The 26095-nt window shown below is 38.5% G+C and overlaps 1 protein-coding gene across 1 annotated transcript in view; it reads left to right on the forward strand.

Annotated features, from left to right (window-relative positions):
• Nucleotides 1–26095, forward strand: part of SEL1L2 (SEL1L2 ERAD E3 ligase adaptor subunit) — a 138959-nt gene that overhangs the window by 54512 nt on the left and 58352 nt on the right. The window contains exons 4-5 of the mRNA XM_008057119.1: nucleotides 17523–17625; nucleotides 22774–22936. Coding sequence (XP_008055310.1) covers nucleotides 17523–17625; nucleotides 22774–22936 — 266 coding nt within the window. The remainder of the gene's footprint in view (nucleotides 1–17522; nucleotides 17626–22773; nucleotides 22937–26095) is intronic.

Raw genomic sequence — 26095 nt, forward strand, 5'->3', positions numbered from 1 at the left:
CTCTCTGACAAAACTATGCGGTCAAGGGATAAAGCCAACCTGCAGAGACCCAGACTGGGTGAGCAGGGAAGAAATGCCCCTACCCCACTTTTTGCCTACCCTTCATACCTCCTGCTGGTATCTTTTGGCCAAACCTCTTCAGAAGCAGGAGGAAAAGGGAGTCTGTTGATGCAATCCACATAGGTTAGAATCCCAGGGCACAGGACAGGATGGAGCAGATCTAGAAGGACAATCAGAAGACATCCAACATGCCTGACTTTCTAGACAGGGGTGACTAGATAGCATGAACTAAAAGGACAAAGCACTTGCATTGGCAAAGAAGCATGGTTAGTCAAAGTAAAATTCCAGAATCTTAGAGTGACTTTAGAGGTTATCTAATCTAATATCTTTGATCAAGTATTCCTGGCAGATGACACCATCTCTCACCGAGATACCTGTGATCAAGCTCACTGTATCATACAAGGCAGTTTGTGATTTATTTAACAGACTCTTTCTTGTAAAGATCCTGCCGGGCACGGGTGGCTCATGCCTGCAATCCCAGCACTTTGGGAGGTGGAGGCGAGAGGATTGCCTGAGCCCAGGGATTCGAGACCAACCTGGGCAACTTGGTGAGCCTGTGTCTCTACAATAAAAAAAAATTAGCTGGGCGTGGAGGCATGCACCTATGGTTCCAGCTACTTGGAAGGCTGAGGCAGAAGGGTCACCTGAGCCCATTAGGTCAAGGCTGCGGTGGCCATGAGCGTGCCACTGCACTCCAGCCTGGGTAACCTAGTGAGACTCTGATTCAAATAAACCAAAATTCCCCCCCAAAAAAACCCCAACCAAATATATACATATTCTTTCTTATAAAGATCTTAATTTACATTAAATTAAATTCTCTTTCCAGCAGTAATCTTAGTGCTAGTCCATGTTAAATTGTGGCCATTGAAGCTGAATACAATAATGTGAAGTGTAGTGGAGTGGATGCCTACCTCACTAACACTGTGGCTTATGTCTGTTGTTTCTATGATCCTGTTATCTGTTTGTGGCATCCACTCACAGTGATAATGCATAATGAATTCAAAGCAAATTGAGACCTTTTCTCATCTAAAAGTACTAAGGCAGTGTATCAGTGAGAGTTCAACCAGAAAGAAAGAACGAATGGGAGATATATATACATTTAGGGACTTATTGCAAAGGATTGGCTTATGTGATTGTGGGGCTGACTGGATAAGTCCAAAATCCACAGGGCAGGCCATCAGAAAGAGCAGACTGCAACCCCCAGGGATAAGCACAAGCTGCGGTCCACAGGTGAAATTTTTTCTTCCCAGGAACATCTCAGTTCCATTCTTAGGGCCTTGCAACTGATTGAATCAGACTGACCCAGATTACTTAGCATAGCCTCCTTTTGATTATGAGTTTTAATCCCATCTACAAAATACTGTCACAGCAACAACTAGACTAGTGTTTGACTGAATAACTGGGGACTACAGCCACACCAAGTAGATACATGAAATTGATACCATCATAACCAGGTATCTCCTAATTCTTATGTTTTCATCTGAATTTTTGAAGCTACGTGTAACATTTTACTATGCCTATTAAATTATACTGTACTTATTCTCGACTATTATGTCAAGCTATTGATTACGTCTATCAAGTCATTAGTTATTACTTCCTAGATTTCTGCCATTCAAAATTTTGATAAGCATGTCTTCCAATCTTTTCCCTGTATTCTTGCAAGATAGACCAAATTTAGAGCCTATGACCCACAATAAGATGCCATAAATCTCTAGAATTATGTTTACCTACTTATCAACCAGATAAAAATTTGAAAAAATTTTATTTACCAAAATGTCCTGCACAATGTGCACTGCCTTTGTTTGGCAGTGTACCAAGGGTATGGGTCATGCCTTAATACGTATTTGTGGATAGAAGGTTGGCAAACACTCCCTCCTGATCTCTAACCTCCCACCCCACACAGAAGCCTGGTGTCAGTGGAGAAGAATTTAGTCATGTTTGTTTTTAAAAGGGTAAGAAGAAAAGAATGGGACAAGATATCTGGAGAGAGCAGACATGAGGAACAGAAAGAAAGTGATTGGCTGTGATAAATTGAGAAGTTAGTAAAACTCCAAAGTTGGGGAGTCCCAACTGATATTTTAAAGTCAGTAATGCCTAAGATGACCACTAATGTTGTTTTTCTTCTTGGGATAAATCATCTTCTCTTTCTGCTCTGTGAAATCTTAAGTCATGTCTGTGTTCCTCATAAATGCTTTGTAAGAGTGAATATTATTTTGGAACAATTGATAGAGATTTCAGGTTGCACACTATTGTGAGACACAGCTCAGGAACAACACCTATGGAATCAGTAGTTTAAGAAAGTAGAGGAAGCCATGGAGAAGTCACCTTCCCTAGAGGAGAATTTGAACTTCACAAGCTGTGGAATGAAACAAGAATATAGGTTACACATGATTATGAAGCTGACTAAAAGCCTTATGGAATTCTATTCCCATTCTGTCCCCATTTCAACATTTTGTGCACAGGATACACATGAGATATAGGTGTTCTGTAAAAGCTATTTTCCAGATACACCAGTCCTTCACAAAAGGCAAATGTGATTTAACCTAACTTATTCTGACAAACTCTTCCTAATTCTTTGTGATTACATCTTCTTAACTGAAGGCTCACAAACCATGTAATTTACTAGAAATTAAAGAGATTAACATAAAACTGTAGTTTCTAGAATATGAACACATTTCTCCACATTTTAAAAAAGGAAGAACTATTGACCCATTTTCAGAACTTTGCCACTTGTCCCTTTATCCAGAATTTCTCAAATATAACGAACAGCATTTGTACCCCCATTGCTTACAGGCAAGACCTATGCCTAGCACTTTATCTGTCACATAGAATGAGTAAATATTTGCTAAATTAAATTGGTTGAATTATTTCTGTATAGAGCAAAATTATAAACCCAGATCTTCAAACTCCAAATTCAACATTCTCTCTACAGTACATTACAATATAGCTGCTACATAAAAATAATAAAGCCTTACATTTTAGGGTACAGTTGGATAGTGTTTTATGGTTGAACACAGTGCTTTCTCATCCATTATCTTTTTTAAAATAGCATGTTCATTTTTCCTCAGGGTATTTTTACGCTATAACTTCAACAACTAATTCGTCCTTCCAAGTCAGAATCAAGTCTAAAAGAATAATTATCCTTCTTAAATCATACAGTAGGAGCGGTGAAACCTATTCCTGCAGACCACTGGGACACCACCTTCTATGTCCTTCCTGACCAGATTCTTCTTGGCACTCCTTAAAAGGATCATTATTAATTTTGGTAATCATACCCAATCAGTCCTGTGTTCTCGGCTAGAGGGAGGTGTCTTGGAAGCTTACATTAAGCCAGTCTTGGCATTCCCTTTTCCTTCTTCTGTACTCTATGACCAGTTAGTCTAAATTTAACATTTGTGTCCTATTTTATTGATTTTTTAAAAAAATATTTGCAGTGAACACTGTGAAGTCCCCCTCCAATGGGGACTTGTTGCTCAATTGCTGGGAGTGCAGTCTGGAGACAGGCTTCAACAGTCTCTGAAGGGACTAGCTTCAGGTGCAGAGAGCTGCATACCCAAGGTCATAACTCCTTTCTGGGGCATCCCGCTTCCAATGGCTGATTGATGTAGAAGTATAAAGGTTTGATCATCTCACCCTAACTTAGAACAACTCTGAAGGGCCATCTCAGCTCCAGAGCACCCTGTGGGGTCAGCTGTGGTTTGCTGAGACTGTATCACAATTTCTTCCTCTGCCTGGTACAACGTCTTCCACAGATGTGATTCTTAAGGGTGCTTTTTAATAAACATCCTGACTCTTAGAGTCTCCTTATTGGGGAACCCAACCTGCTCACTTTTTTATATCTTTCCTATTATTTACTGAAAGTTTTCTTTAAATCAACACACAGTTTTATGTAAATGAACTGATTGCAAAAGAAAGCAACGAAAGTTGTCTCATTCTAACAAAATAGTGAATTAATCCAATAAGAAAATCCTCCTGCTACAAATATCTACAAATGATGCCTAAAGTATACCAAAACTAATTTTTTTTTAAGACTGAGCTGGGCTTACAAGAAACTGAAATCCTCAAAAGTTAGAAATAACGAAAAATAAGTATGAGAGTTGATGTTTTGGTAAGTAGTGATCAGAGCTGATAATGGCTGAGCCTGGTTTTTTATTTTTATTTTATTTTTATTTTTTTTGAGTTGGAGTCTCACTCTGTCACCCAGACTGGAGTGCAGTGGCCGCTCCTGGCCACCGCAGCCTTGACCTGCTGGGCTCCAGCGATCCTTCTGCTCAGCTTTCCAAGTAGCTGGAACTACAGGCGCGTGCTACCACCCTCGGCTAATTTTTTGATTTATTGTAGAGATGAGGTCTCGCCAAGTTGCCCAGGTGGGTCTCGAACCCGCAGACTCAGGCAATCCACTCACCTCAGCCTCCCCAAAGCGCGGGATTACAGGCTGAGCCACCGAACCCGGCGAGCCTGGTTTTTTAAATCTCAGATTGGAAAAGGAAAAAAGACCTTAGGACTGTTGAGAAGGGAGCCGGAAAGAAGAGCTATGAATAAAGCTGAGAGTCTCTTAGAGATGTGCAGGCAGTGAAAGGGGACATTGGGAAAAACAAACAAATGTGGGTGAATGGAAAAAAAGGTTTTAAGTACAAACACAGTAGAGATTATTTAAATTATTAGAAATACTAAAAGTCATTAGAGTTTTAAGGATCATGAGAGAAAAATGTAAACAAGTTTATTCTAATAAATCTGAAAAGAGATGAAAATGAAAAATTTTCTAGAAAAATATAGTTTATCAAAATGTATTGAATAAAAGATACAATGCCAACATAGACTTATTATTAGTCAAAGAAAAGGAGTCGGTAATTGGAATGATTACTTTTAATCAAACAAAACACTAATCCTAGATTTTTTTTTTAATAATCAAGACCTAAAAAATAGAACTCTGGTATATGTAAATTATTCCAAAGAATAGAATAATAGGGAACTCTTGCCAAATTACTTCATGAGTATATAATCATGATATGCCAACTGGATATAACCAGTACTAGATAGAAAAATTGTAGGTGAATCTCATATGTAAATGTAGATATAAAAATATATAAATAAAACATTACCAAATATGGATTTAGCAATGAAAAAAAGAGTAATATGTCATCACCAGCTGGGGCTTATACCATGAATGTAAGTATGGACTGGAATTTTTAAATTTGCTAATGTAATTCACCATTTTAACAAAGTAAAAGAGAAACACCATATGATCATCTCAATAGATGAAAAGAATGCATTTGAGGAAATTCATCATTCATTCATGATTTCAAAATTCCTAGAAAAGCAGGAATTAAAAAGTAACTTCCTTAACCCAATAAGAATATCTACCAGAGAACTACAGCAAAGTAAGTAATATTAAAATAATAAAAAGAATTATCTTTAAGGTGAAGGAAAACATGAGGACATTCTCACTCAATACATTAATGTAACATTATCTTGGAGGTCCCAGCCATGGCAATATATTTTAAAATGAAATAAACATTAGAAAGGAAAAAACAAAACTGTCCTTAGGTTTTTTTTTTTATTTTTAAAATATAGGTACAATTCAGGGTCAGATATACAAATGGACAAAACTGTCTTTATTCCCTAATGATATAGTCTATGTTAAAACATTCAGGAAAAATATATTAAACCGTTAAAATTAATGAGTTTAGCAAAGTTGCTGGATATGCAAATTAGTATATAAAAATTAATAGCATTATGTGTATTAGATACATATAAAATTTTTAAAAATAGCAATAAAATCCATAAAATATCTAGGAATAAATCTAACAAGGTATATAAGATGCCTAAGAAGAGGAAAAGCATAAAACTTAACTGAATAACATACAAAGATGAATAAATGAGTTATTATGTTTATGAATGGGAAGACTCAAAATTCTAGGATATCATTTCAGTTTAAAAAATGCCCAAAGGGTTTTTCATGAATTTGAAAAACTGATTATAAAGATATATGTGAAAATATCTCTAATGATAGATAAGATACTTTTGAAGTAGAATAAGTAGAATTTATACTACTAGATTCTTTTTTTTTTGAGTTGGAGTCTCACTCTGTCGCCCAGACTGGAGTGCAGTGGCCGCTCCCGGCCACCGCAGCCTCGACCTGCTGGACTCTGGCGATCCTTCTGCCTCAGCCTTCCAAGTAGCTGGAATTACAGGCATGTGCTACCACGCCCGGCTGATTTTTTGATTTATTGTAGAGATGAGGTCTCGCTGCCCAGGCGGGTCTCAAACCTGCGGGCTCAGGCAATCCACTCACCTCAGCCTCCCAAAGGCGAGAGATTACAGGCTGAGCCACCGAGCCCGGCTTAGATTCTTAATATAAAATGATATTAGTATAAGTGTATGATATTGACACATAGGTTCACAAATAGAAAAAAGTCTAAAAATAAGTCCCACATAAATAGTGAATTTGGAATATGACAAAGGTGACATTACAAATTAGTGAGGAAAGGATAAACAAATTGTACTCAGGCAGTTGATTCTCATTTGGAAGATTAAAATCAAACTCCATCCTCACCCCATATAGGAAAGTAAATTCCAGGTGTATTAAAGACCTAAATGTGAATATTAAAACTTTAATAATTTTATCAATAATTATGATGTTGGCATAAGAAAAGATTTCTTAGAAAAAAGCAAAAATAAAATCAATGGCAAAAATTTGTAAATTTTACTACCATAAAATTAAAATTTCAATAGATATTTTATCACAAAATTTTTTTAAAAGCTACATATGAAGAAAGGTTTTGCAACAAATATTTTTAACAAAGAATCAGTATTTGGTTATAGAAAGAACATCTGTCCATCAATAGGCAAACCAAGCAGAAAACTGAACAAAGGATCTGAATAGGCAATTCTTCAAAGAGAAAAACAACCAAAGACTAACAAATATACTTAACTTCACTAATAATTGCAGAAGTGCGAATCTGATGTAACAATATGTCATTTCACACAGATTGGCAAAACTAATAGATCAGAAAGCCCTATGAGTGATCAAGAATGTAAGGAAATAGGGTCCCTTATACACGACTGATGAGAAAGTTGTTTGGTACAATCCCCTTGAAGAGCAACTTGGTAATATCTAGTAAACTTTAAGATACATATATCTGACACTGGGTACATGTACTTTTAGAAGTACTTTTGGCCCTTGAACAACACAGGTTTGAACTGCATGGGTCCACTTACATGCGGATTTTTTTCAACCAAATGTGGACGTATTTGCAGAATGTGAAATCCGTATACAAGGCAGGCAAACTGTTCAGATATGTAGATTACACAAGGCCAACTGCAGGATTTGACTATACATGGATTTTGGTTATACAGGTGTGTTCCTACCAAGGGACAACTGTATATCCTAAAGAGCTTCTCACACGTGTTTAACAAAGTATGTGTAAGGATTTTCTTTGCAGAATTGATTTTGGTAGCATAAAAGTGGAAAAACCTAATGCCGTGGAAAGGGTAGGACAAATAATGAAGAAATGAATAAATACACTGAATTATTCATATAAAGAATTTTGATCAGACAATTGACACCGGCTAAAATGAATAAATGAGGCCTACTTATATCAAGATGGGTAAGTCTCAAAAATGAAAAAGCAAGTTGCCGAAGTATATACGAGTTAATGCCATTTATATACAGTTTAGGAATAATATTTGTTATTAGAAGATATGTACATGTAATAAAAGAGCTACATACCAATTTGAGGATAATAGTTACTTCTGAAGAGGGAGCAAGGGAAAGGGATATGGGAAGGAGGCTTTGGGTGTGTTGGTAACATGCTGTTTCCTTGGAGAGATACTTAAAGCAAACAAGGCAACTTCTCAAATGAAGACATACAAGCAGCCAACAAATACATGAAAAAATGTTCAACCTCACTAATCATGAAAGAAATGCAAATTAAAACCACACAGAGATACCACCTAACTCCGCTCAGATTGGCCATCATCATAACTCAAAAAACAACAGATGCTGGAGAGGATTCAGGGAAAAGGGAACACTTCTACACTGTTGGTGGGAGTATAAACTAGTACAACCTCTGTGGAAAACAGTTTGGAGATTCCTAAAAGATCTAAAATTCCACCTTCCATATACCCAGCAATCCGCCTTCTGGGAATATACCCAGAGTAACTCAAATCATTCTACAAAAAAGATACCTGCATGCACATGTTTATTGCAGCACTATTCACAATAGCAAAACCATGGAACCAACCAAGCTGCTCATTGAAAGTGGACTGGATTTTTTAAATGTGGTACATATACACAATGGAATGTTACACAGCCATAAAGGACAAAATTATGAACTTCACAGCAACTTGGATGGATTTAGAACCTGTAATACTCAGTGATCTATCACAGAAACAAAGAACTGAGTACCACATGTTCTCACTCTTAAGCAGACCCTGAAAAATTATCATAATACTATAAGAAAGGGATTGGCAGTAGTGGGAAACTGCCAGCAGAGGGAGCAGGGCGGGGGAACACACTTCATCAGTAAGCATACCTGATCTCAAACCAGGTGACATGGGCACCAAAGTGAGGCCCAAACTTTACCTGTACAATGACCATTTGTATACCTAATCCTGAATTGTACCCCACCTCTTTAAAATAAAAAATAAACAAACAAACAAGGCAAAATAGTACCATCGGTTAAATTCTGTGTGTGAGTGGGGAGGATTATGGTGAGGTTTATTTTCTGGATTTAGGGGACATATTTGAAATATTTTTTGTTTTTTAAAAAAATAAATACATTGACATTAATATAATTAGACAGAAAAAGAAGCTATATATTAATATACATTAATGTAAATATATATTTTCCATTTTAATTTTAGATTCGGGGGTACACATGTGGTTTGTTACCTGGATATATTGTGTAGTGGTGGGGATTGGGTCCCAGGTGGCCCATTCCCCAGACAGTGAGCAGTGTACCCAAAAGGTAATTTCTGAACCCTAGTCCCCATCTCTACCTTCCCCTTTACTGGTGTTCCAAGTGTCTATTATTTCCATCTTTATGGACTTTTAGCTCCCACATGTGAGAACATGCGGTGTTTGGTTTTCTGTTTGAGTCAGTTCACTTAGGATGATAATCTCCAGCTCCATCCATTTTGCTGCAAAGAATATGATCTTATTCCTTTTTTATGACTGCATAGTACTCCATGATGTATATATACCACATTTTCTTTATCCAGTCAATTGTTGGTAGGCACATAGGTTGGTTTCATAATTTTTCTTTTGTGAATAGTGGTACAATGAACATATGAGTACAGGTGTATTTTTTATATATTGATTTATTTGGGGGGAGTAGATCCTGAGTAGTGGGATCGCTAGGTCAAATAGTAATTCGATTTTTAGTTTTTTGAGAAATCTCCATACTATTTTCCATAGAGGTTGAACTAGTTTAACCTCTGTTAAACCAACTGTGGATGAGCATTCCCTTTTTTCCACACCACACTAACATCTTTTGTCTTTTGACTTTCTAATAATAGTCATTCTGACTGGTGTAGGGTGATCTATTATTGTGGTTTTAATTTGCATTTATCTGATGATTAGTGATAGTGATAATTTTTTATATGTCTATTGTCCACTTGTGTGTCTTCTTTTGAGAAGTGTCTATTCATGGCCCTTGCCAACTTTTGTGTATGTGCGTGTGTGTGTGTGTGTGTGTGTGTGTGGGTGTGTGCATGTGTGTGTGTGTGTGTATGTGTGTTGAGTTGTTTGAGTTCCTTATATATTCTGGATATTAGCTTTTTGTTGGAGGCATAATTTGCAAATCATTTCTCCCATTCTGCAAGTTTTCTGTTCACTTGCCATATACAAAATTTCTATTGATTATTTATTTTGCTGTGTAGAAGATTTTTAGTTTAACTAATTGTCTATTTTAGTTTTTGTTGTAATTGCTTTTGAGGTTCTTAATCATAAATTCTTTGCCTAAGTCATTGTTCAGGAGAGTATTTTCTAGGTTTTCTCCTAGGATGTTTATAGTTTCAGATCTTACATTTAAGTCTTTAATCCATCTTGAGTTAATTTTTTTTTATATAGTGAGAGATGAGGGTCCAGTTTCATCCTCCTGCATATGGCTAGCCAATTCTCCCAGCACTGCTAATTGAACAGAGTGTCCTTTTCCCATTGTTTATTTTTGTTGACTTTGTCAAAAATCAGTTGATTGTAGGTATGTGGTTTTATTTCTGGGTTCCCTATTCTGTTCCATGGATCTGTCTGTCTATTCTTGTACCAGTACCATGCTGTTTTAGTAGCTGTAGCCTTATAGTGTAATTTGAAGTCAGGCAATGTGATGTCTCTGCAATTATCTTTTTTTTTTTTTGCTTAGAATTGTTTTGGCCACTTGGACTCTAAAATAAATATATTAACTATCAAAAATTTACAATTTGTCTGTCTACCACTTAAAATATCTTTTATACCTTTTGCAAAGCAGTAACCCAAGGTGCAACATACTATAATAGCAAGTGCATCTAGATATCAATCCAGCCACACTCAGCAGGCACTCTTGTCCCCCAGAGGACTAGGAGTACAGTACATCATCATCTTTCCCTCTACTCCCACTCATCTCTGAAGGACTTTCCATTGTCAAGGCCTTTCACAGACACTGTCTTCTTACATAATCACATCCAAACCAACTAGACTAAGTGTTGTCAGGTGTGCACAACAATATTCTGAATCATCAATACCAGGTTAAATCATGCTCATTAGATTCTGCTGAGGAAGCTGGAGGAATATGGTATACTTTTTAGTCATAGTTCCATTCAAAAATGGTCAAAATAAAAAGGAATATGATTCACCTAATGGGAAAAAGGGATTTCTAGGAAATATTTCTCAATGATGTCAGATAAATGAAGTATTACTCTAAATAAACAACTCATTGCTAAAATACTTATAACAAATCACACTAACTTTATTTAAAAACAAAAAAAATGTATCTATGGACCTGTTTTTCTAATTTTTCATGGATATTAGCTTTGTGTTTATCTGTTTGTGTTTTATCTGTCACATGATTCTGCATGTTTGTAGCTTTGAGAAGCAGAGTGAGCACAGACTTGGGTAAAACTACCTAGATTTGAATTGTCATCTACTAGGTACCAACTGTATGACCTTGGGCAGATTACTTAACCACTCTATGTCTACATCACCTAATCAGTAAAATGGGAATTATAATAACCCCTTCCTCTTACAGTCAGTGATAAAATTAAGTACAAGCACTGAAAACTGCTTGGTACCTAATTGCTTTATAAGTGTCAGCTCCTGTTATAGCATGTATTGCTTTTGATTCTTCACTTGTTTCATAAACCACATTTCTTTCTGCTAAATTACAAGTTTTAGAAAGGAAAATAAATCTTTGTAACAAATTTATACTAATAAATAATTACATTTAAAATGATAACAGAATCCCTGTTGTTTCAAGCTTTGCTTAGTTGATCTTTTGAAGACAGAATGTTTTTCTACTTATCATACAATTTGTCTACCATTTACCAGCAATACCACTGGAGGTATTCATGTTTGACAGCAATGATCTGGAGACAGTGTGAATGAATTGATTATTGTAAATATTTGTGCTTTTATTCAACTGTATTTGAGTTGACCACATCTTTATGTGACTAAACTCTTTGCTGAGTCATTCTTGGATAAAATATTATTTTTAGCAATGGATCATTATTCTTCCTCCTTATCTAGGATTATGTCTTCCTGGCACACATAGGGTAAATATGAAGAACCATTCTGATGCAACATTCAGAAAATCTATGGCTGAATTTGGTTTATATTAAGTACAATTGAAATTAGAAAAAAAATGGATGAGTGCCTGGTAAGCAAGATTTTCTGCAGGGAAAAGGAATTTCCCACTTTTATCTCTTTGTATCACTTGAATAGTGAAAGTACTTGATTTTTAGTCAGATTTAAAAAATAGTCATCTACCTCAATTGTTTATTCCTTTAGCCCTCTATGATCTTTTATATGATTCATGATGTAAATATAATTTGAAATTCAAAATAATGAATGTATTGGTTTTTTTCGGGATCATTTAGATGGAATTTATTTGTAAGTCTAAGTTTTAAGATTCTAGATTTTGTAGTGAAACATATATGGGAGTGAAGAATGCAGGACAGGGCAAGGGAAGGAGCTGAGCAAAGACAGGATTTCAGGAGAAGTTTAAGCTCTGCAGAGCAGATTGCCTCAAGTTGCTTCCTTCCTGTAGGCTAGAGAGCTGGACTGTTATACCTCTACATCAGTTAATTGGTGGCTGCAGGACACCACCAGCCACTCCACGGATTAAGTAACCATATTGAAGATCTTGCCATATTTCCCAGACCTTCTTTTTGTTTTTTTTTTTTTGAGTTGGAGTCTCACTCTGTCGCCCAGACTGGAGTGCAGTGGCCGCTCCCGGCCACCGCAGCCTCGGCCTGCTGGACTCTGGCGATCTTTCCGCCTCAGCCTTCCAAGTAGCTGGACCTACAGGCGCGCGCTACCACGCCCGGCTAATTTTTTTATTTATTGTAGAGATGAGGTCTCGCCAAGTTGCCCAGGCGGGTCTCGAACCCTCGGACTCAGGCAATCCACTCACCTCGGCCTCCCAAAGCGCGGGATTACAGGCTGAGCCACCAAGCCCGGCGCCCAGACCTTCTTAGGTCCAATCATCTTTGTCTCCACATCCCTCAGTCCCTTCACAGCTACATGCAGAGCTATTTCACCAATATGATTTTGAACTCTAAAATAATTGTCTCTGATCAGAACTGCTTACCTGCCATTCTGCTCTTTCTCTTTCACCTACCAAATCACCTTCACCTTCCCAATGGCTTCTAGTTCCTCCTCCACTCTCTCTCCATGCCTCTATCCACTCCTATTGCCATGGCTTCTACAGCTGACCTGCACCACATGCCCATCCATGTCACTCAAGCTCTCTCTGCATTCAAGACATCGTTTCATATCCATGGTTCATTTGCATGCATAGATTCCTCCAAATGGAACGCCAGTTTCACCTTCTTGAGCTGACAAACTCCTACCTTTGAGGAGCGATCTAAAATGTCACCTTATCTAGTAGATTTCTTCATTTCACTCAGCCAGGGGAAGGTGCTTGCGATGGGCATTTGTTGTTTGGGGCTCCTCAGCAACCCTTTTACCTTTCTCACTACCCACATTTTCTTTCCTCTTTTGTTTTTCTGATTCCCCAGGGAAATTGGGGATTTAGGTCTTCCCCAATTTATACATTCTGACAGGAATATAATGAGAAATCCTGTCATCCCCATGTAGACCCATCAGACTTATTCTCCATGGCGCCTGGAGCAGAGAGGGAAAGATTCTAGAAGAATTGAATTCCAGTTTATCCTATTAGCAGCATCTGCCTCTCTGCCTTTCAAAATGCCTTTGTTCCCATTCTCCCCATTGACTCCATGAGCATTCAACAGTCTCCCAATAAGTTCCTTTTATTTACATTAATCCAATCAGGTTTCTATTGTTTGTAGAGTATCTTCTTGTGCTCCCCCAATGCCTTATTATACAGTCCCTACTACAGAGCCCTGTAATTTTATGTAAACAAGTCTGTCTCTACTGCCAGACTGAGACAGTCTCTCGACCATCTTGCTAGTCATGATATCTACCACCATGTCTTAAACATGGTAGGTATTCAATATACACCAACTGAATGAACAAGTGAATGAATGAAGGACACAGTACAAGTTGTTCCCAGGTCTCCTCTTTCTCGTTTGAAACAAGCATGTGGGTCATTTTTGCTCTAGAGGTTTGCTTCTAATCATTATTAAACAAGAGGATTCTTCATGAATTCCACAAAGACAAGTGGTATGGATTAAGGAATAGACTTGGTTAGGGAAATTTACAATTGAATGGTCAGCAAGAGAAGGTATAGATCCCTAGGTCTCCTGTCATCCCACAGAGAGGTGAGCGAGATCCAGGGATTGCTGGACACCTGGAATATCTACCTGCTACTTAGAGTGTAAGCATGAGAAGGAGGCCTTGTCAAAGGTGGACTACTTGGGCATCCAGCTACTTGGGGAAGTCCAATGTCCAGCACCTGGTGACCTTGGGGGTCTACAGGATATTATAGCCCCTCTTGCACATAGATCTAATTGGAAACTGTCCTTATTAGAAGAGGAAGAGACAGCAGGCAGGCATGTGCACAGAGAAAAGACCAAAATGTACATGTCAATGTCCTAATCCCCAATATAACCTTATTTGGAAATAAGTTAAAATGAGGCCATTAAGGTGGGGCCCTAATCCACTATGACTTATGTCCTTATTAGAAAAGGAAGAGACAGCAGGCAGGCATGTGCACAGAGAAAAGACCATCAGAAGACTGATCTAATGGGAAGCTGAATTCAGGTACAACCCTTCCCACAGGGAAAAGAGGCTGTTTGTTTTCCATGCAGTCAAGAGAATCTGTATTAGTTTCCTGGAGCTGTCATCACAAAATATCACAGACCAAGTGACTTAAACAACAGAAATTATTTATATTCTCATTGTCCTGGAAGTTATAAGTCCCAGATCAGGGTGCTGGCAGTATTGGTTTTATTCTCAGACCTCTCTCCTTGGCCTGTACATAGCCACATACTCACTGAGTCTTCTGATGGTCTTTTCTCTGTGCACATGCCTGCCTGCTGTCTCTTCCTCTTCTAATAAGGACATGTGTCATAGTGGATTAGGGCCCCACTCTAATGGCTGCATTTTAACTTATTTCCAAATAAAGTTATATTGGGGATTAGGACATTGACATGTACATTTGGGGAAATCATAGTTTAGCCCATAATGGCATTCAAGTTAGATATGAAATAATGCTATTAAGAATGAGGAAATTGGCCAGGCTTGGTGACTCAGCCTGTAATCCCAGCACTTTGGGAGACCGAGACAAGTGGATTCGTGCCTGAGCCTGTGGGTTCGAGGCCAGCCCAGGCAACTTGGCGAGACCTCGTCTCTACAATAAATAAAAAATTAGCTAGGAGTGGTAGCATGTGCCTGTAGTTCTGGCTACTTGGAAGGGTGAGGCAGAAGGATCACAGGAACCCAGCAGGTCGAAGCTGGGGTGGCCATGAGTGTGCCATTGCACTTCAGCCTGGGTGACGGAGTGAGACCCCAACTCAAAAAAAAAAGAATGAGGAAATCAGAAATTGTCAAGAGCTTTCTATAAATTATGACTCTGGAAAACACCGAAATATAAATTCCTCTTGGAACATTTTCCATGCTTGCAGTCACCTTAAATAGTGCTCTGTCCCATTTGAATCTCCCTCTTTTATTTCTCAACTTGTCCCCTAGATCCTCCATCACAAGAGGCATCCACTGTTGGCCATTAAGACAATTCCAGACTCAGGAAGGCCCTCCACTTAAGTCCAGCACAATCTGCTCAGATCATGTCTTGGCTGTGCCTTCCCCAAATTTGGAAATTGTTAAACCATAAGAAAGAAATCAAACATTTTCAAAATAACTCTAACTGATAATTTAGCTCTCTTAGAGTAAAGAAAATTTGTATTTCAATAAATTTGGGAAGCCAAAAAATAATTACAAATAAAAGTAAAATCCATGGGTAGAAATTTTTAATGGTGAATTATTTCTCATGTGTACACACCTGCAGCACCAACCTTTCAAAATTTATTTTCACTCTTTAAAAGCATGTTAATAGGACCTATTAATATTCCACACATAGATTAGCAGGATTTTTTCCCATTATTTTCCTCCCTTAATCATGAGTATAGATAACATATTCAGCACAGAAATTAGATGCTAAAAGTGTCTGGTGTTACTAAATTAGTTGGATAACTTGAAGCATTCAAAATAATTTTAAATGGACTTTCAAGTTAATACTTTCTTAAATTTAAAATTAATTTTTAAAAGTTTTTTAAAATTTTTTTAAAAAGTAAGCAACTCTGATAGCTTGTCAGAAGAAGAAAAGCAAGACCCACTTATTCTTTTGTGGTCTTGTTAATGAGGCAGCAGATCAAAAATGCCTTTCCTTTAGGTGTGGGTCTCCTAATGGGAGACTTCACTAATTGTTGTAATGGACTTTAAGAGGCACTGTGATGTTGTGGAAAGCTGTGTGTGTGTGTGTGTGTGTGTGTGTCTGTGTGTACATGCATGTATGGATCTTTAAGTCTGACTCTTCCTACAACCAGCTTTCTCCATCTATAAACTAGTGATAAGGTTTTGAAAATCCTGAAGTGTTATATAAATGTTTGGGAAATGTTGCTACAGGTAAAATTTTCTTTCTTTTTTCTTTCTTTTCTTTTCTTTTTTTTTATTGAGGTGAAGTTTCACTCCATCTTCCAGGTTGGAGTGCAGTGGCACACTCATGGCCACCACCAGTGTCAACCTGCTGGGCTCCTGCAATCCTTCCACCTCAGCCTTCCAAGTAGCTGGAACTACAGGCATGCACTACCACTCTCGGCTAATTTTTAGATTTATTGTAGAGACAGGTCTTGCCAAGTTGCCTGGGCTGCTCTCAAACCCTCAGGCTCAGGCAATCCACTCACCTCAGCCTCCCAAAGTGGTGGGATTACTGAGTTTAGCCAATTTTATTTCTTTATTTTCCTTGAATTCTATCAAATTGATTTGGAGTCCCTATGCTACAAGGCAAGTTATTAATGATATTATCTCTCTGTGCTTTCCCCATGGTCTTAGAAAAGTTCTGGGGAGGAGATGAAGTCTTAGGCAGAGCAAAATTTTTACGGAGATACCTTCCTCCCCTCCTAGGTGCACACTGGTCATCTTTGAGGTGCCTGTTGCTCATGTCCTCGTGTTCTCTTGGAATCTTGTGACTCTGAGGTTTTTGCACCAGGCTCAGACAAGGGAGTTATTGGCAACCAGGACCCAGAGCCAGGTGCCTAAGATCCTGCACTTAGGGTGTATCAAGCAAGCCCTGCCTTTTGCTTGCAGAACCTTGTATCCCTTTTGTAGACTGGGAGCATTCCTTATACCATCAGAAACATCTTTCTTTACTCTCCAGAACCTTTCACAAAAGACAGAAAGAAGACACATTTTAAGGCAGCTTCTATCTTCCGAATTACCAATATCCCGGAGCTAAGGAATAATATGAACAAATCTTTTTGAAATGTAGGGGTTTTATACATATATATGTAAATATGTAGAGAAAGATCTGAAAGATGAACCAAAGATGAAACCAGTGTTATCAGTTTGCTGTGCCTCTTTTGGAAAACACTAAGATTAGATGTATGTCATCAAAGACTTTTATTTATGTTGTTCAACATTTTTAAAGAAGGGAAACATGTATGGTTGCTACTTAATTACTTAATGTAATTAGAAAATAAATTTTGTAAAATTTCAAAAAAAAAAGAAATGTAGAGGTTAAAATAATTAGAGCAAAATTTAAACTCATACATGAGCACATTACATCAGTACATTATTTTAGACATGTAAAACATAGAAGTAACACTTTTTTTTCTTTGTCCATGTACAGTAAAAAAGCAAGCAAAGAAAAATTTCACAGATGAAGGAGATCAGCTATTTAAGATGGGCACCAAGATTCTCCAGCAGTCTAAAAACCAAAAACAAAAAGCAGAGTAAGTCTTTATTCAGCTACCTTAGTCAAGTTAAATTTCCAGGCTAAGAAAAAAAGAACAATCCAAAATTTAGTGTATAGTTAAAAACTTACTGGGATAACAAATGTGCTTATTTGTTCATCAGCTTTTGTTTTTAAAATAAATTATATTTAAATAATTCCACAAATTATCACCCTAAACAAATAGAACTATATATGAGATTGGAGTCCCTGTGTACTAAATGAAATGCAGAATTAAGGCACTGATTGGAGCATTCAAGCAAAAATATTCTTTTGGCTTTAATTTATTAGATAATTCAACTTAAATAAAATGCATTATTTGAATTAGAGCAGTTGCTGTATTAGAATGCTTTATTCTACCTAACTGAGCCTTTGTTCAGCACCTCATGGTTTTCAAAAAACTTTTGTATATGTGATTCCGTGTTATCTCCAAAATAGTCTTATGAGGTAAAAAGGGAGTTTTACTTTTCTCCTTTAAAAAGTGGGAGATAAGCCGGGATCGGTGGCTCAGCCTGTAATCCCGTGCCTTGGGAAGCTGAGGTGAGTGGATTGCCTGAGTCCGCGGGTTCGAGACCTGCCTGGGCAACTTGGTGAGACCTCATCTCTACAATAAATCAAAAAATTAGCCGGGCATGGTAGCGTGCGCCTGTAGTTCCAGCTACTTGGAAGGCTGAGTGGGGAAGGATCACTGGAGCCCAGCAGGTCGAGGCTGGGGTGGCCGGGAGCAGCCACTGCACTCCAGTCTGGGTGACAGAGTGAGACTCCAACTCACAAAATAAAAATAAAAAAATAAAAATAAATTAAAAATATAAAAAGTGGGAGATAGAGATTCAAAGACAATGAAGTGAGGTGACCATAGATACACAACTGGGAGGATGACCAAGCTGTGGCCACATGGTACTACTCCATTGTTTCTCTTCTCATGTATCTACCTTACCTAAGAAACAGAAATATCTTTTTCCTTCTCCCAAGGGGCACAACTTGAAGTCATCCCTCAAGGCTCTAGTTAAAGCTTTGGGATCAAATAGTTCTATCATTTACTGTCAGTGTGGACCAGAGTGAGTTACCAAACTTCCTTTGGCCTGTATAATACACTCAGCCTTTTAGAACAATAAATGGCTGACACATGGTAACTAGAAGACAAATATGGGTTATTTTTATCTCTAGCTCTCTAATTGTAAGTGGAAGCTATGGGGACAAAGAAAGCAAGGGTGTTCTGAACCAACCAGAACTGTGGTAGTTGGCACTGGACATAGCAGCAGCAAGTCTGTGAGGTCTTAAAATCTGAAGCCTCTGAGGAGAGAGTAAGACTTAAAGGAAATGGGACACTCAATTATGATCCTGGTTATACCATCAACACATTTCATTTATCAAGCTCCTACGTTGTACTAGTTGTTCTAGGTACCTTACATGTGTAATATTATTCATTGCTCAGAGTGGTACTGTGAGACATAGATAATTATCCCCAAATTACAGAGGAGAACATGGAGTCTAAAAGATTCTGTAATTCTTCCCAAGAAACAAGGAGTTGTTTCTCTCTCTAGGAAAAATTGGATTAGAAGCTCTTTATAAAAGCAAAGGAAATCATCCTCAGTAAAACTGGAGCCTCACAAGGAACATCCTTGGGGGCTGTCTTGATGAAGATGGGGTGAAAGCAAACCCCTAAAATACAACCCAGCCTAATAGGAGGGTCGTTTCACTGAGATGCTCCCTGAAAGGATGAGTAACTCAGCCTAGCTAGATGAAAGAACAATGGAGTACTGAGAAGGGACTGTCCTGGGATTTCAGACAAGCTCTGCCTATAGCAAGGAAGCCCAAGGAGACAAGGAGCCCTCTAGGTGTTCCCCCATCAAATCCAGGGAAACTTTGGATTCACCCTGATGGGACAAAATCACTTAGAAGTTCCCAAGTAATTACCTACTTAACCTCAAAGGAAACCTTCTTCTTTGACTTAAAGGACAGGGAGAAAGCTCAGTCCTAATGTCAGAACTAGCCATCAGTATGGGAACATTTATGCCTACTTGGGTGTCATTCAGTCTCAGGTTGTTCTTGCCCAAAGAGTCCGGCCCAACTCCTTACCCAGGGTGACAGAAGGGCAGCTTGTTTTCATAGCAGCATGCATACATCAGAGAGTACACAAAACTGTCCCTTTTGAGTTGATAGCAATGGAGAATTGAAACTAAATCTGCTCATAGCAAGAGATCCCAGGAGGTTGTGGGCGAACTGAGGGAAGCCACTTGGGTTACCAGGAAAGCCCATACGCTCTTCAAGCCAGTTACACCTATATAGCCATGTCTAAGATTCAGGTAGGTGAAGAATGAATGCACACCCACTGACCAAAGAGAAAACATCTCATTCCCATTCCCTCCTCTGTCCTGCCCTCTCCTTGTTTTGGCACTCCCAGGGGAGGGGGACCATAAGATTGAAATAATACTAGTCATTGTGGCTCATCCACACCCATATTCTGGACCAATTCATTTATCCTCTTCTTATGCGTAAGTGAAAAATGTCATTCAACAAGTCAGTGCTGTTGAAAGTACAGATGTTATCAGAGAAAGCAAACTTTCTGAGTGAGTGAGAAAGCCTCAGTGACAGCCAGGCTTGGTCCTTCATTAAGAATCACTCCTCAGCCTGAGCCCACGAGTTAGAGACCCTCCTGGGCAGGCGAGACCTCATCTCTACAATAAATCAAAAAATTAGCCAGGCGTGGTAGCTCGTGCCTGTAATTCCGGCTACTCGGAAGGCTGAGGTGGAAGGATCGCCAGAGCCCAGGAGGTTGAGGCTGCGGTGGCCGGGAGCGGCCACTGCACTCCAGTCTGGGTGACAGAGTGAGACTTCAACTCAAAAAAAAAAATCACTCCTCAGCTGGCTCAGCCTGTAATCCCAGGCTGAGGGGAGTGGATTTGGGAGGCTGAGGGGAGTGGATTGCCTGAGTGCGGGGTTCGAGACCATCCTGGGCAACTTGGCGAGACCTCATCTCTACAATAAATCAAAAATTAGTTGGGAGTGGTAGCGCACGCCTGTAGTTCCAGCTACTTGGAAGGCTGAGGAGGAAGGATCATTGGAGCCCAGCAGGTCGACGCTGTGGTAGCTGTAAGTGTGCCACTGCACTCCAACTTGGGTGAGAGAGTGAGACTCCAACTCAAAAAAAAAGAATCACTCCTCATCAGCAAAGAAGTCTGAAAATAAGTTGTTGTTCCATACTAAATTTCTGATGTGCCCTGGAGAAGTATTTAGCTGCTCTTCCCCCAGCACCCACCTTAGCATCCAAAGTCAGGCCCTGTATGGAAGATCCAGATACCTCACTGAGTTGTCTTTTGAGATCTGTCCCTGCTGCTCGGCTTCTCCCACCATTCTCCAGCTGAGGACCACAGCTTGGATATTCACCTTACCTAACCTACCAGCAATATTCTCCAACCCTGGATCCTGCTTCTAGTATCCCTTATATCACCTTGAATTTTCCTGACATGGAACCCAAGTACCCACCCCTCCCCATGGAATCAAGGACACCAAGAAGGATTTGTTTGTTTTGCAGTCTGTTGATGCCCCTGGGACCAGAAAGTGGATCCATTACTGCTGGATATACTAGATATAATATGGGATGCTCCTGTAGCCTATCTCAGGTTTCTGTGCCCTGGTCCATGCTGGTGTTCTTTCTGTTCCAGAGGGTTATGTAGTTGCAGTAGCAAGTCATGTGACAGACGGCTCAAGGGGATCTGTATCCCAATTTCAGGCAATCTTCCTGATGCCTATCCCTGGGTGCCAAACATTTTTCTTTATTGACCTGCAGCGTTGCCTTCCAGCCTCCAGAATCTCAGCTTGCTCTGACCATGGTTAGTTTATCTCTTGATTTCCTGGATTCTAGTTTTCTACCTCTTTTTTTCCAATGGAGCACTCACCCTCTATTTTGACATCCAGGACTCTTCCTTGCCTGGATGTTACTCTGTTTTAGGCCCTTCTTGCCCAGACTATTCTGCTTCAGCCTTTGCCCAGGAGCAGTTTATTTTAACAACAGGATGGATAGGTGGTACAGAAAGTTGAGTCTCCTGATCTTTCTTAGTTGGAAAAAGTGGTAGATTTGTGTGATTTTTCCTGTATTTGAGTCAAGGTCATGAGTAGAGGTTAATGCTTTCTGGTCTTGCTACTACCAAAAAGGAAGTTATAAAAGCAAAAATAAATCCCAAAAGCACTCTCTGTCTCTGACACATGTTTTGACCTTGGGAGACTCTTCATCACTACTTGTTACACAGATCAGGTTCAGGTGGTTTTTGATCAGATCCAGGGACTCAGAAAATGCAGTGTAAGGTGATCCTGTGCCACCTATAATTTTAATCACTAAACTTTCACATCATTTACCACCTAAACTCAGGAGAACAATTACCATGCTACAAAACTTTAGAAGCAACACAACAGTCCCAATAATAATAGCTAAATTTATTGAGTACTTACTCTATACCAAGCCAAGCACGTCACATAAATTATCTCATTTAAGTTTCAAAGCATCTGTATGAAGTAGGTGCTATTATTATCCCCATTTCATAAATGAGAGACACAGAGAAGTTATGTCGCTTAGTGGACGTTCTCCAACTAATAAGTGAATTTGAACCAGGCAGTCAGACTCTAGAACCCTATCCATTAAGGTTTTGTTTGCTTATTGTTTTTCCAAACAGTCTGACTTTGCTGTGTTGAAGAATATTATCTTTTTAGCAAATTATTTTGGAATAAGAAGCATTCATTGTTTAACTGATGGTAATTTCCTAGGGGTGACATTTCAATTTTGATTATTACATCTTTCAGAATTCATATTATAGAACAAATATTAATAAATAACAGTGGTGGCCCTGGGAGAATTCGCTATTTTAGGATAAGAGCTTCCATTTTTCATTTCACTTGATGGATAAGCTTGAAGCATGGTGTATCCTATATATTTCTCCTTTTGAGTAGCTTTATTATTTGTCACATATATTTGTCTAGGGATGAAAAAAGCAACTGGTCTAGAGATGTAATGTACTTCAGCTAAACTATATTATTCGTAGCAATGACTATTGGGTCTTACTTGTTAGAGAGAAGTAATGTGAATAGTATAAAGGAAGGAGCAGAAAGCTTTATTTTTGAAAATTAAACTTCTGACTTCATATTCCTGAAACAGAGCCTACGTCCTCTTTGCCAAAGCAGCTGACATGGGAAACTTGAAAGCTATGGAGAAAATGGCTGACGCTTTGCTATTTGGAAATTTTGGAATGCAAAACATAACAGCAGCCATCCAATTATATGAGTCCTTGGCTAAAGAAGGATCACATAAAGCCCAAAATGTGAGTTTTGAAAGAAAGTGAAACCTTAAATAGCTACACCCTGAAATAACTATAGACCACACGTGAAAGGAGTTGAGCAATAGTATTCCCATTCTATCGCAGGAACCCAGACCTAGGGAGGTTACCGTAATACACTGAAATAGCAGTGTCCGCAAATTGTTTTACCCTGTTTTACCCAGGGCGACTTTCAGGAATGGAACAGAACTGCTCTCTAATCTACCTTCCTGGCTTCCATGTCCATTGTGTGTTTTAAGATAATTTGGGGCTGGGTGTGGTGGAGTGAGCCTGCAATCCTAGCATTTTGGGAAGCTGAGGTGAGAGGATGGCCTGAGCCCATGGATTCGAGACCAGCCTGGGCAACTTGGCGAGACCTCATTTCTACAATAAATTAAAAAAAAAAAATAGACCATTGTCTTGCTAAGCTATGGTGTGGCCATGTGCTCTTTGAGCTATGGCCAGGCCATGTTTTCTTAAACTTTGGCCCCCTTCCCTACCTTGGGGAGGTGAATCTTCTCTCTCTCTCTCTAATTTACTTTCTAAATAAACTATATTCTCTAATCTAAAAAAAAAAAAAAACTAACCAGTCATGGTAGCACACTCCCGTAGTTCTGGCTACTTGAAAGGCTGGTGCGAAAGGATCACCTGAACCCAGCAGGTCGATGCTGGGGTGGCCGTGAGCATGCCACTGCACTCCAGCCTGAATGACGGAATGAGACCCCACCTCAAAAAAAAAAATAATAGTAATTTGGGACCTCTAACATAGTTACATTTTGTTTAAAATGTATTCACCTATATGAGAAAATATGGAACTAAATGGAACTAAATCTGTGATCTTAGTTTGATATGTTTGCATCTCAAATATTTTATAAACCAAATGTAGAACCTTTTCTATTTTAATGAATGTATTCCATTGTATTCCAAGAATAACATAACCATTTCATAGAAAATCTGGAAAACAGGGGAAAAAAGCCCTTTGCAAGCCAACCATCCTGACTCAACTATTGTAAGACTGCTTTGTATTTTTGCTTGGCTTCTTTCTCTGTACATCTCTTTTTACATCATACTAATCACAATGCAAGGTATATATCATTTTGTTTCTCACTACTTTCACTTAATACTGTAGCAAAAGCATATTTTCATGTTGCTATAGTCTTTTTTTAATGAAAACTTTTAACAAATAAATTTATGCCCATTAACAAAAAACATCTGAGAATTCAGAAAGTATGAAAAAAAGTAATCTAAAAGTTTTACTTCTAGAGATATTTTTTTGTTACCATCCAGTATAGTTCACAAGCTACACTTTGGAGTTGGACAAACCTAAGTTTGAATCCACTCTGCCAAATGCTTATTAAATAAACTACTTAACAAAACCCTTTCCCCTCCTTCTGCATGACAATTTGACCTTTGCTTCACTCTCTAGTTCTGTTTCCCTGGCAATCTGGTAGGAATGAAATGCTAACTATGTTTTTAGCTCACATCGCTTGTGATAAAAATGACTTCTGATTGGCAAACTGTCTTTGAACTGGGAGAAAGTACAGTGAGCTGTAAATACCTGATGGTGATACTACTTCTTATGGGAACCTGGGTATTGTGGCTTGGAGTTGTTATGTGGGGAATGAGGCTTTGATGTCGGGTGGCATCTACCTACTGTGGGTCTTATCTCCCCGTATCTAAGCCAGGGTGGTTCCTGTGCCATATCCATCTGAATAAACTGGTGGCAAATGTAGCCTGTGGGAAACTTGTGAATCTCTGTGTTTAGTTGGACCAGAAGGAAGCTAAACCAGAAGACCCCGATGGGTGGGACAATCTGTCTAATTTTCATCTGTAAAGTTAGGATCATGATAAAACATTGTGTACTGTGTCTATCGGGTTCACTACTGTATCTCTGAAATTTAGCACAATGCCTGGGACAAGAAATAGAAGTTGAATGAGGAATTAGTTAATAATTAATGAATTTATGGAGTTATTGTGAGAATTAAAAGCATGTGTGAAGACATTTAATTTCATACCAGGAACATTGTAATTATTCACTATAAATTAAGTATATATGACAGGTGTGGAGATTAGGGAGATATTGGTCAAAACACAAAATTTCAGTTAGATAGGAGGAAGATATAAATGATATTAGTCCAATATTATTCATCCGGAATTTCTCCCATCACTGCATAGAACTGTTTTCCAAAATGAGATAATACTTTAGTTGTTGCTTCCTAACCTGCTCTTTATTCATTTAGCAATATATCATGAATTTTTTTATATTAACATATACAGAACAACATCATCTTTTAAAGATCCATATAATTTTAATTAAAGTTGTTGAATACTCTTTTTACCTCAGATAATTTTTCTTGTAATTACATATACAATAATGCAATAAACAGATTTGTAAATGTCATAATAAAGCATGAGCGTTCTTAAACCTTTATTCCCCATATTTAGTTAATCAGAAAGATAAAGTTCCAGGACAGACCAAATGTTATCATCACTTCCACCACTAAATATGGTATGTTTCTATCACTAGAGACCAAATGTTACTATCACTTCCACCACTTTTTATGATGTCTCCTAATTCTTTTCCAAATTAGAGAACATGAATTTTACTTTTTAGTGGTTGTACAAATTAAGTCAACAATTGTTTCTTGAATAGCTTCTATGTCCCAAACATAATCTAGTTAATGAGGAAAAAAGATTAATATGCCAAAGTTCTTCTGAGTCATTTGAAATATAAACAAGTGACTGGCAGGGTGGCTCACACCTGTAATACCAGTATTTTGGGGAGCTGAGGACTCCTTGAGCCCAAGAGTTTGAGACCAGTCTAGGCAACATAGCAAGACCTCTTCTCTACAAAAAATTTTTTTAAATACCTGCGCATGGTGGTGTGTGCCTGTAGTCCCAGCTATTCAGGAGGCAGTGGCAGGAGGATTGCCTGAGCCTGGGAGTTGGAGCCTGCAGTGAGCCATGATTGTGCCATTACACTTCAGTCTGGGAGCCAGAGTGAGACCCCGACTCAAAAAATTAAGAAAAAAATGTTTAAGTCAACAAGTAATTAAGTAATTGCATCACAGTTTAAGTGGACTATAGTTAAAGTATGTATAAAGTGCTGAGCACAGAAGAAGGTCTGAGTAATTCTGCTTAGGGCAGTTTATGCTTAGTCTAAGA

This window comes from Carlito syrichta, unplaced genomic scaffold, assembly GCF_000164805.1.
Source record: "Carlito syrichta isolate Samal-C Ts95f unplaced genomic scaffold, Tarsius_syrichta-2.0.1 Scaffold302767, whole genome shotgun sequence".
Taxonomy (NCBI): domain Eukaryota; kingdom Metazoa; phylum Chordata; class Mammalia; order Primates; family Tarsiidae; genus Carlito; species Carlito syrichta.